General features: G+C 38.2%; 1 protein-coding gene across 2 annotated transcripts; it reads right to left on the bottom strand.

Annotated features, from left to right (window-relative positions):
• Positions 1–4307: 4307 nt before the first annotated feature.
• arf3a (ADP-ribosylation factor 3a) lies at positions 4308–12025 on the bottom strand. Of its 2 annotated transcripts, none has more exons than XM_084721025.1 (5): positions 11960–12025; positions 9635–9806; positions 8557–8667; positions 8086–8210; positions 4308–6733 (listed from the first exon to the last, which is right to left on the bottom strand). In XM_084721025.1, the coding sequence occupies exons 2-5, from the start codon at positions 9780–9782 to the stop codon at positions 6572–6574; spliced, it is 546 nt and encodes a 181-aa protein (XP_084577151.1). In that variant the 5' UTR covers positions 9783–9806; positions 11960–12025; the 3' UTR covers positions 4308–6571. The 2 variants fall into 2 exon arrangements, with proteins under 2 accessions (XP_084577151.1, XP_084577150.1); XM_084721024.1 differs by having other exon boundaries at positions 9635–9817; positions 11960–12023.
• Positions 12026–13041: the final 1016 nt, after the last annotated feature.

The raw sequence follows: 13041 nt of genomic DNA, 5'->3' as shown, positions 1-13041 counted from the left end.
TTGAGAAAATGGCCCCGGAGCGAGCGAGATTCCTGAACATGAAGCTGTGAGTGAAAAGACGGACGACTCACTAATGGATGGATATCAGTAACCGCTTCTGACAGATGGTACTGTTAATCTTGTTTTGTGGGAGAATAGCTGAACAGTTGCTGTTTGTTTGGAAGTGTTCCTGTGTGGAAATTCAACTGATAGTGAGAACATTCAATCACCCTTATCATCAATTGTCAATTAAAATGTGATTGGAGTGTCTAAATCTATATGATATGTTCATTGATAAAAGCCAAATATAAGGATTCAATTAAAACATTTGTCATATGCAGAAATAAACAAGATATCAACGCAACAAACCTCCTAGTTTGCTATATATTTCTTCAGTTACTCTGTCTATAACTAGAAGAGGTCACTCAGTAGAGAGCTGATCCCCACTTGGCAACAGATGGTGAAGCACCTACTGCAATGCCACCACAACAGCCAGATGCCAGATTTGCAAAGTTCTGCCAACATTTAACATTTAATATGGAACTCACCACTATATTGACTTGTGACTTTGAAGGAATTTAATAAAAGATATCAAGTGTATTTTTTGGCAAACTGGAAGTTCTCACTATACATGTGTGATACCAGGGAATCATTTCCAATGAAAAACATGCTGTCTTCACTTGGAGACTATTTTTACAGGTGGGTCCAGAGGACTGATCATTATGATGTCACAGTTAAGTTGACCTTTGACCTTTTGCATATAAAATGTCATCACCTCATCATTTTATCCTATTAGAAATATGTGTGTCATAATAAGGGTATGAATTCCTGACTTATGGCCAAAAATATGTTTGGTGAGGTCACTGTGACCTTTGACCGCTAAAATCTAATCAGGTCATCTTTGAGTCCAAGTGGACATTTGTATCAGGTTTGAAGAAATTCCCTCAAGGCGTGAGATTTGTCTTCATAAGAATGGGATGACCTGAAAACAAAATGTCTGTGGCCACAGCTGTCACCATTGTGAAACCATAAAAAAATGGTTACTCAAAAATTCAGATTTACAGACGTCCTTCACCATACAGTTATGAATGTCCACAAAACAAAATTAGGCTGATCCGTCCAGTAGTACTTGAGATTAGCTCCAGATAAGATGCAGGTATGTTGATCACACACACACTCACACACACATATGGAAGTGATTGCATGATCCCCCCCGGCTTAAACCTGGCGGGGAGAAATTTAAAAGTATGCACTAAGTTTGATAAATAAAGGAAGAAGAAAAGATAAGAACAAGAGTGCTGAGGTTTCAATGTGATAAACAGATGTGCTTAAACAGAATAAAAGTCTGTGCAATATAAAAACAGTATGAAACAGTATGTCTGTGCAAAAAGACAAACAAAGTGTGCATATTTGTGTGCAGGTGGGGGAAGTCTGTAAAAATGACAAATGAGGTGAGTAAAAATATTCTTCAGTATGTGCAAAGTTGTGTAAATGTGTAAAAAATTAAGCCATTTTTTTTGCAATATGGTTTAAGGACACATTAATTATTTGTGCATCAGCCTGGACTAGTAGTTGAACTTAAAACTGCCCTCCACCGGCAGATTTTCTGTCCAGCAGGAGGAGACAGAGTCTGAGGATTGGTGGCTGCTGCAGTGCACTGTGGGAGGTGGACTCTTAGCCAGTGTTTGCACCTACATGCCAGTTTGTACATTATTATTATTATTATTGGAGCCATAAGTTTTACAACAATCTGTAATGTGTTCTAATAAAAATGATCAGCTGAGTTTTGTCTACTTGCCTGGTGAATGATGGAAAAGTCTACAGAGCTACATTACTCAGTAAGTTGGAAGAAGTTTTCACAACTTGAGTCAGTTGTGTATTTAAACACATAAACAGAAGTCAGTGTGAATGTTACGCTCTTTCAGTAAAACAGAGGGAATAACTATGGTGTTACCAAACAAATAAACTGTTGGTGATTATTTTTCAAATCCTCGGGAGGGTTTCTCTGTTGTCAGGTCAAGAAAAGTGGCTTCCTTGGTTTCTGCAGAATCTGGCCGTTTCACAACGCCACCGCGGTGTCCGCCTCGGTGTCCGCCTCGGTGTCAGCCCTGGTGGCCCTGTCCCTTCCAAAGGCGAGCCGTGGGGGTGACTGCTGTGGCCTTTTGCTGTTGCCACTCCCTTCAGAGATTGATGAATTGATTGTGGGGCTGCTGCCAGTGTGTCTGTGCCCTGGGCGAAGGCGTCCCGGTTACGGGTGGGAATCCCAGCTATGGCATCCGCCCTGGGGCTACTATTGTAGCCGTCCTGCAGGGGGCCCTGGGGGCTGGTGGCCCCGGGAGCAGCTCTGACCCACATACTGCTGTCACACCCCTGGAGACACAGCGGCACTCTCCTCGACACGGACCTCTGATTGGCTCAGACAAAATGACTCTCTGTGGAGTGCAGCAATTCCACAGAAGAACTACCTGATTGTGCCAAACTTCTCTTTGGAAAGGCCAAAAGAGAAAGACCACATCGATCCACGTCCTTCCTACCTATTTGACCTGCTCTTTCCCTGCTCATGTCCACCAGTGTCCACAGTACATGCTCAATAATCAGGCTTGTAATATGTGCTCATGATTAATCTGGCTTTAGTCTTAGTTGGCAACTGATACGATAAAACATTTATTGAGTTATTTTTTTAAAAGTCAGAATCTTGACCAAGTTTTAAGTCCTCCTCCGCTCAGAAGTGTGTTTTATTGCTGCTTCATCTGTGTTTGACCTTCCCAGTGCAGAATAATGTGTGTGCATTTTGACACGAAGAGACTGTTTCCACATTCACTTTCTGAAGGAAAAGTTTCATTGTGCACACCTCAAATCTCAGTTAAAGTAGATAAATATGTGTAAAAGCAGTGTTGGAAAGTAACTAAGTGCATTTACTCGAGTACTGTTAAGAACAAATGTGAGGTACTGGTTCTTTACTTGAGTCTCTTCATTTCATGTCACTTTCTGTTTCAACTCCACTACGTCTCAGAGGGAAATATTGTGCTTTTTACTTCACTGCACTTATATGACAGCTACTTACTGGTTACTTTACTAATTAAGATTTTTGTATCATCAGTTTATAAAATATGATGCATTTTTCTAGATTAAACTACAAAACATTATAAAAGTGGTTCAAACTAGCCCCAACTCAACCAGCTACAGTAAAACACTGCTCTAACATCAATGCATCTGTAATAAAATCCAATAATATATTGTAATACTATATGTAACATTGAATTCTGTATTTTTCCTTGATATTTTCAGTAAAGCAAAGCAAGTAAAGCAAGCAATAATACTGAAGTACTTTCACTTAATTGACATTTTCACTGCAGGAGTTTTGTATTTTTATATTGCAATATATTGCAACTGTTACTTAAGTAAAGGATCTGAGTATGTCCTCCATCACAGTGTAAGAACTATTTTGGATGGCCCCTCTGCGTTAACTGACTTCACTCAACCACTTGCTGATTGGATGCAGACTGTCCTTAAGTCAGGACGGAAGCTTCTGGTCAAAGAGTGGAAATCCTCCTCTGCACCATCACTGTGGCACACTTCTTTCAGTCTCTTGCTCAGCTACTACCCTAGAACGATTTTCATATATCGTATTACAGGTTGCTTGATAAGGTGGAGGAGGATGAATTGAAATGGGGGCAGTGCCTCGCTTATATATCAAGTGTTTAATAGCGCTTCCAGCTCTTAAAAATAGCTATAAATTGTTACATAAAATGTAAATAACTAAGTGACTCTCAAGCAGGTATGTGATGCTGTGCATCACTGTTATGACTTTATCATATATATAGAGAGAGATTTATATAGTATCTTTTTTCATCTTTAGTTTATTTTTTTTTCTCTGGTTGTGGATGTTTTTATCATATTTTATTTCAATGCTCTATGTCAACTTGATATTATTTGTGACTAAAAGGTTTTTTATCTACTGTGAAAACAAATATGCCTAAAAGTGTTTAACTAGATTATTAAACATTTTTGCTGATTAGTATTTTTCAGGTCAAGGACCCTCACAGCACACTAAAGAATCTCTTCTGAGATTGTTTTATTTTTAGGTTCATAGACTAAAAACAGTCTTCATAGTCAATAGTCAACCCTATTTCTCCCCTTGATGTTCCAACTTCCTCAAAAAGGGTTCAAATTTAAAATATATTCTTCCTTCTGATGGGACACAACCCACAGAAGGACCCCTGTTCGAAAGCCTCTGCTTTCTGAGATCCTATCAACAGATAAATGAACATGAGGACCAAAGTGTGTTTGATTAAAAAAAAGGTAAGAAATGAGTGAAGCAAAGCAAATTTGTGTTTTGGTCTTTTTATTGATTGATCGATGTAGTGCCAGGAATCATTAAATCATTCAACACTTCTGCACCAGTTTGTGTTGTTTTTATTTCCTCCTCTTGGGTTATATTCCTCTAAATAAATTAAATAAATTCATTTTGTTCCTTTTTGAATAAACATTATCAGCTGGAATGTTCTGCAGTCTTGCTTCTTCTTCTCCTACATTTTTCATGTTAAAAGTCTGCCAATAGTCACTGAAAGAAGGAAGGATGTTTAGCCACAACAGTACTGCGAGTGCATCAGTGTTACAGATCATATGTGAGATACTTGAAGGTTGGACATTCCTACATACAAACCTGTTATCAAAGAGAACTTAACCACTGGCAATATAAGGCCACAAAAACAATTTTCACACCAAACCGAATGTAATAGAGGGCACGTCACACACACAAGCTGCTGTGGTCAGTTATACATATCTGCCAACACACTGACCCCAATATCTACAGGTGTATCAACAACACTTTCAATTTGACCGCATGAGTACCATGGTATACTTTTCTTGTTACATAAACATATATACAGTTGCGCTGACATAGAAAAGCATGCTTTTGCATATTAGAAGGTTGTTCGGTAAACTTTACACTAAATCCATAACATTTATCAGTACAGCATTGTTCCAACCAGCAGCAGTAATTTAGACTAACAAATATAGTCTGAGGAAACAGGCTATTATAATTCACTTTTTATTACAGATCTTGTACAGTATTAACATGCCTTATGATGCAGTATTACTATCATCCTCTCTCCTATTTTTTCAAATTATGTGATTTGTGTGAACACTCAAAAAGACGGATCTAGATAGCAAATTAAGAAAAAAAACAACACTAAAATCAACACTTGCCTCTTGGTCCAAAATAAATAAATACTCCATCCAAAAATACAAGAAAAAAAACAGACATTACATTTGTACAACGATAATGCATCTAGAGTTATTTTGTGCAACATGGTACACAGAGATACGGTTAATTAACACAAGAAACACATATGATGTCACGCCAATTAGGGATGGATAAATCAGGATGACAAGCAATGTGAGTTCTTTTTGATGGATCTAATGTAGCTGCTTGCACAAACTGACTTAAAAAATAAACATTCGGAACCATGTTAGCTCTCTGATATTGCCAATCACATGCTCTGCTGCATCACTCTCCACAGGGCAGGCCAATAGCAGCATATTTTTTATACCTAAGCCACAGAGCTGGTACAGTACAGTGTGCCTGTTCTGTCATCTGTATCAGTTCAGATATCACACCTCGCTGATGCCAGAGAAATTGTTTTAACCCTTATCGAGCCAGGCAAGTCGACTAAGAACAAATCTTTATTTACAGCAGCAGCGGCCTGCGTTAGTTCACACAGCTCTTAAACAAGCCCACGAGCCAGTACTGGGATATCTCCATGCAGATTAGGAAGCAGGTAATATACAGTGATACCGGGGCTTCTTCTTTTTTTAACAGCTGCCTTAGCAGTGAATGCAATAAAGGGAGAGAAACCATGTGATGCACTAAGAAAATGAAAACAAACTTACAAATAAATAAATAAATGTAGACAAAAATATGAATTGATTAAGAATATCCAGTATGTGTTTAACAAAATAAATAAAATCCAAACTAAAAATAAATACATTCAAACAAAATAAAATAACTTTTAATAAAACGGAACTTTAAGTCTGAAGCGCATGATTTGGTGGTGGTAAAACATTGCTATGGATGGAAAATGACAACTTTACATTTATCTGAGCCTGTATGAGTATACTGATTTTAAACAATGTGACACTGTAGTATTCTGAGATAGTAGTAGTACTCCCACTATACTATTATGACATTCTTTATAATTTACATTAAGTTTAAAGGATCTGAGAGAAGGTTGCTCTGCCATCATCACTTTTTCTGAATAAAGTAGGGGAAATACATGTCTTTACAGTAATATTATACTATTACATCCCAATATTTATGTATAATTCAGCTTGTAAGAATGTAAGTAATTTAGGTCAACTTCGACACCATTGGTTTGTAAATATTTAAAAACGCTCACCGCAGATCCAAACAAATTAAATTAAATTAAATAAAGAGATGAAATGAAAGTATTTTGGGGGGAGAAAGCCATTGAGAGTCACCCCCTGGGAGCTTTTCAGCACTGCCTCTCCATGTAAACACAATGGATCCACTATAACCTCTACCTGGAGCTGGCACCCAGGCTCTTCCCCACTTCACTGACCGGATGCTTCACTTTTTGTTCTTCAGCTGATTGGCCAGCCAGTCCAGGCCCTCGTAGAGACCGTCTCCACTGGTGGCACAGGTGGCCTGGATGTACCAGTTGCGGTGGCGTAGGGAATGCAGACCCAGCTTGTCTGTGATCTCTGCAGCATTCATGGCGTTGGGCAAGTCCTGAACAAAAATCATGTCAGATATGTCAATCGGGAGGCCTCACTTGCTTAAGACTTTCAATTTTTGGATTCAAACTTCTTTTTGCACTGAAAGCTATGTCATCGTTAAACTTTCACGTTTTAATTTGAAAAGATCAACATTCCTTGGTTTTATGACAACAGTCATTTAGATTTTCAAATTCTTCTACATAGTCAATACGATACTGAGTGTCATATAACAGCTGATAGACTTCACTGTATTCTCTTTTATGTGTTGTTTTTTTTTCTTTGGATGTGCTCTGGATGCTGGAAGCAGGCGGGGACAGAGAGTTTAAAATATATATACTGAGAGACTCACCGATTCTGCCTTTGATTTCGATTATTGACATTTTAAGCTCATTTCAACTGTTTTTTGATTTGATATTGAAATTGTAACACCCTAGGAAACAGTAGCAACAGAGCAATGTATATATGAATTTTTCACTCCCTAATATCAGTATCAGCATCATCCCCAAAAACCCAGCATTGTCAGGCTCTTGGTGTAAGTTACTGCTAATGTATAGCAAACATTTCCAAGTGCTGCAGCTTCACATTAAAAGAATTTAACTGGTGAAACACAAGTTGACTAGTTAGTTGTTACTAGTCAGTTTTTTATTTGTTTATTTTGAAGAGGTCACAGGAAAATGCAATGTTTTTGTCATTAAGTTTAGCTTTACTTCTTTCATTCATCAAAAATGCATCTACAAGACAAGACTATGGTACTTTTTGGCATTTTTGACTCAGTCAATCAGTTTGAAATGTTGCAGGAAGTTATGGAACAAAAAAAAGCAGCCATAGTTAGCTGAGCGACAGGCGGCACGCCAGCAATTAACTTCTCAGAAAGATAACCAGCTCCTTTCGCTCTGCTATACACAGACTCATACCATGTGCAGCATAAAATCAGATCATGGTCGCTCATAGAATGATGGAGATGGGAAAAGGGCAATTATTGCCTAACTTCTTTACTAAATCAATTAAAACAATTGTTTTGCTGCTGCTATTCTGTGACTCTGTAGAATTACACAATCAGTAACTACAGGTGTCACATGTACAATAACGGTGCAATGATTAATATTTCTTGCCAATCAGAACTGCATTCTGTGATTACATTTCCTGACTTACAGATTTAAACCATCATTCATCAGTGAACTGCCTCTGGGTGGAAGTCTGAGAGCATTATCTAATTAAGTATCAAGATTTATTAAAGATTTTGTGAGAAATTGGAAGCATTAACCAACTAAAGGTTATTTTCTATTTTGAAAGTCTGGCCCCCACAAGGCCTGCTTTTAAAAACTCTGGCCTGTGGACAAATGTAGCTGATGACCTGTGCTATACCTGTTTATTGGCAAAGACGAGAAGAACAGCATCCCGCAGCTCATCCTCGGCCAGCATCCTCATCAGCTCCTCCCGAGCTTCGTTCACCCGCTCACGGTCATTGCTGTCCACCACAAAGATCAAGCCTGCAGGGAGAAGGAACAGCTTGTGTCTTTTAAAGAGTTAAACAAAGCAAAACCATCAGCTCTAATATGGCAGAATCAATTTCATCCCACTTTCTAACAAAATGCTGACATCAGGTTATTTAAAAATCATATTTCTAAACCTTGTTTAATCATTGTCAAGTCTTTCAACATGACTAAGACGATGATAATTTGAAACAGTTGGAGGCTGTATGCAAATGACCTCATATAAAGCATTAGTCAGATATGCCCTCAGGTGATGGGGGTGAGCGTGTGCTGCAGGATCTGCCACAGGACTGAGCAGCCTTGTTAACTCCAACATGGCCAACCAGCTGCTGGCCTGGCTCACCCTGAGTGTTCTGGAAGTAGTGCCTCCACAGGGGACGGATCTTGTCCTGGCCACCCACGTCCCACACAGTGAAGCTGATGTTCTTGTATTCCACTGTCTCTACATTGAAACCTGGATAAAAAAGCAAATTAAGATGAATGACACAAGCTGGACAAACTGAGTGACAGGTCGTTTTACTGAATGCTATCAGCAATAGACCTGTTTCACAACAGCCTTTTTGACACGACATAATGGGATGAACTCAAGTGTTGGCAATGATGCTAATTAATGTTTTGTTCCATTCAGGTCAGACGGAGTCAAGGTGCTGCTAATATGCATATTGGTTCACAGGAGTGGCTCTGCTACAAAAAGGCTTGGTTGCACCAACAAGGATTACTTTTTAAACCAGATTAAATTATGGTTTAACATAAATTATGTTGCACGAAATATTTACAGCTACAAAAAGGAACTTTCAGATTGTGCTGATTCTGGAGACCCCTGTGGACAAAAGAGGTAGGGTTTCCAATGCCATAGCCACAAAATATAACATAAAAAATAAAATTATCTAAATAAAGATCTCCTGCCTCTTTTTAAAAAAATTAAATTAGAATGTCTCTACTTTGTTAGCCATCACAAGAAGGCTAACAAGGCTAACTAATTTTTTAAGCAAGTTAGCAAATAATGCAATGTTTTGTTAACTTATTAGCTCGCGACCTAGCAAACAATGCAAAGTTTTGTTAGGAATACATAACAGCTGAATATTAACTCTCTTATCCTTACTGAATCCCAACAGTCAGCATTCAAATTTCTTATTCATTTAATTATTTCTTTATTTTAATTTGGGTAAACAAGCATCACCATATTGATTAAACTGTTTAATTTCTATTTAAATCACTAAATTTGGATCTATGTAAGTAAGGTAAGCACTATGTTTTAAATCAGGATTTACTCAATTTAAACATAGTTTTTCACAACTGGTGATTAGACCCAATCTTGGATTTATCTTTGTTTGTGCAACATCATTAGTAACACATGTGTTTCAATATGGCTGCCATGAAAAAGGACTGTGAATTGAAGGTCTATGACTTTGCTCACGCACCGATTGTTGGGATGGTGGTAACAATCTCCCCCAGCTTCAGCTTGTAGAGGATGGTGGTTTTTCCTGCAGCGTCCAGCCCTACCATGAGAATCCTCATCTCCTTCTTGCCTATCAGGCTCTTCAACAGGTTGCCAAAGATGTTTCCCATGATGACTGCCGGCTCTCACCTCAACTGCAACAAAACTGTTAAACGGGCTACTGAAGAGACCACTTTCCATACATAGCAACAAAGCAGCCAAAACAAACCGTGAACCACATATACAAAGTCAAAACCACACACACACAAAAAAAAAAATCATGCGGTGAGACACAGTAGCTCTTCAAAAGCAACTCTTAACATTATCACCTCATTAGGGCTTGAAGCCACCTCAGAGGAAAGCCAGTAAAAGCATACTTCACACCTCTGCAGGCAGCTGACCTGACTTAAAGGCAGTTGCTTTACACTCGGGGAAATGGGTCGCCATACTAGATTTCTGTTATGTGGATCAGCTTTCATGTGGTGCAGAGTAAACCACCTTATATGCTATTTGCTGGCAATTGAATAAATGCCAGTGTAACAATCAATTCATATTACACTGAATGACCTAACCCAAGGTTAACACAGCTACTGGAATAAAGTAGTCTTTGGATTTTACTTTCCTGTAGTCTTTCTTGGTGTGGCTCCTTTACCTGGCCAACTCTGCTGTCACTTGTGCTAACATATTCTACCTGCTTGAGGTTACAGTTCTCCTGCACTACATGAAATTGCTCATGACAAGGTCTGTGGTAGGGCCTGATGTATACTGGAATTTTGGGGCTAATGTTGATACCAATATCAGGAAGTAAAAAAAATAAAATAGTGATATATCAGCTAATATTCTTTATACAGAATAATATATAGAATATAGAGCATATACATAAAAACACTTTTTTTTTTTGCTAAGATCCCTAAAATATGGTCATCAAATACAATTTTACAGTTTAACAGTAAACCTTATCGTTCCAAATGATATCAGGGTATTGAAACAATAAACTTTCACCAGTATTTTTAATAATTAAAAATAACTGTGGCCCAAATAAAAAAAACACAGAGAGCAAAATATTAGGAAATCAACTAGCAATCAGATCAAACAGACCAATTGATTATAAAAAAGTTGGCAATGAATTTAATAATTGACTAATTGATCAACTGTTGCAGCTCTACAAAATATATGTATATAATAAACTTGATTCAAGAAAAAATATTGTATATTGGACAATGTACTGTATGTCAATATCAATATAGGCTGATATAGCTGTGAAAGGCCACTATTGGGCTGGTAATATTAATCAATATATTGGTCAGGTTTAACCTGTGGGTTTATCTTATGTAACTGGCTAATCATTTCTGGAAAGAAACATTGCTGTTGAGTTTTTCAACTATATTTTTCTGGTAGTTTCAGCATCACCAGATAAGTACCATCCATTACACTGCAGAGAAGGCAGACATCTCTATAGCTCGTATCTCAACAACTCAGCAACTCATGACAAAATAGATGGACAAAGAGCACTAAAGATAAGAGGAAAAGTATGTATTTCTGTTTTTGGGGTGAAGTGTCCCTTTAAGTTGAGAGGCTCTGAATTAGGCTCTTCCTGTAGTCTTTCTCGGTATGGCCCCTTTAACAGGCTGCTGTCAACTTGAGCTAACATATTCTACCTGGAGGTGCGTTTGGTGTTAACTGGGATATTCCAAAATTAGCCAAAAGCCTAGTGTGCGGCAGTTGAAGCATCCCCCTTTTCTCTAGAAAGCCTTTATTATTATTATTATTATTATTATTATTATTATTTACACTCGACCATCTCAGCTTGTAGCTCATGCTGTCACTGACCAGCTACGTTATGTATTCATTCATTTAATACAGTGAGCTAGCTATATTAAATGCACACAGGCTGTAGCTGCTAGCATAGCCTGTTATACAGCTGCAGTGGCCGCACATCCATGTACATCTGTCATAACGCGAGGGGAAGACGGGCTGGATGCTGCAGTCCAAGCAGGCGATGAATCTGAATGAGCCAAACAGCGTATTAATAGCACCAAACCACAATTATTCGAGCGTAGTTAGCTAGCAACAATATTAGCCAATGTTTTCAGTATTGAAAAAATTCTCCGGGTCAATTTGTGTGCTGTAATCCCCTCGTACAGTCACGACAAGCGCACCAGTCGGCCTCATGTCGTCGATTAACGGTCGTTCATTTTACCACGAAGCGTTACGAGGCGTTAAAACAGCGACACATACGCTGCGGTCACCTTTATGACTCGTATACATCTTTGAGCATTTTCATCATTTGCATCTCATTCACACTTACCCGTCAACGGCAGGCAGGCTACCAGCTGGAGTCAGCCAAAAGACTGGATGGTAGTCTCGCGAGGAGTAACGGTTGTGAAATCGTGTGTTCTCGCGAGAGTTTGGGTCTTCAAGAACACCTCTCACGTTTGTGGTCGTGTCCAGGAGGGGACTCTGGACCCGCATGAGATCTCGCGAGAGTAATCATTGTAACACGAGTCATGACATTTCCCAAAGTCTAACACAGCGTTGTTTGTCCCCAAACCTAAGCAGATCCCAACCTCCTCTTGGTAACATTGTAAAATATAATATGTTTGTACACTGTCCTCAATTAAACAACAACGCCAACAAATCTCGCGAGAGTTTAACATATCAAGGGTTCCCTTCAAGCCACAACCCACGTATGTCATCGATGACTCCAGGAGCGCTGCTGGAGGGCAATTGGAATTTAATTGTCTCCTTATAAAACATGAAAAATAATTGTATATAACATCAGGATCAATCTGCTGAAACACTTAACGTGCTTTTTTGCTTTTGTGAGATTAAATATTGTCCAGCTGTTAACACATGGTTCAAAGAAAGTATTCTTTGTAGGGCTGCAAAGAATGATTATTTTCATTGTAGATTAATCTGGTGATCATTTCTCGATTAATCAATTAGTTGTTTGGTCTTTTTAATGTCAGAAAATTGTGAAAATGTTGAACAGAGTTTCTCAAAGCCCAAAATAATGTCCTTAAATGTCTTGTTTTGTCCACAACCTAAAGAGAGTTTAAAAGACTCAAAAAATATTCACATTTTAGGACCTGAAATTAGAAAATTCTGACTCATTAAAAAAAGACAAATAAATAAATTATCAAAATAGGTGGTGATTAATTTAATAGTTGACAACTGGGGTATTAATTCATTAATCATTGGAACTCTTATCCCTTGTGATAAATAGGCATCGCATGTGTTTAAATGTCATTTATGTGCTGTTCCACTGTGTTTAGCTTCAGGTCATCTGTGTGACATTAATACAAAGCCTTTCTTTTCTATTATCCTTTTCAGACAACTCATTTAAAATCCTACCTTTGACAGTATAACGGTTGAGCTTCCAGCTTTTCT

This window comes from Lutjanus erythropterus, chromosome 6 (genome assembly GCF_056507025.1).
Source record: "Lutjanus erythropterus isolate fLutEry1 chromosome 6, fLutEry1.hap2, whole genome shotgun sequence".
In the NCBI taxonomy this organism is placed as follows: domain Eukaryota; kingdom Metazoa; phylum Chordata; class Actinopteri; order Lutjaniformes; family Lutjanidae; genus Lutjanus; species Lutjanus erythropterus.
The sequence above is the reverse complement of the archived record's forward strand: the minus strand, read 5'-3'. Positions and strand labels throughout refer to the sequence as shown.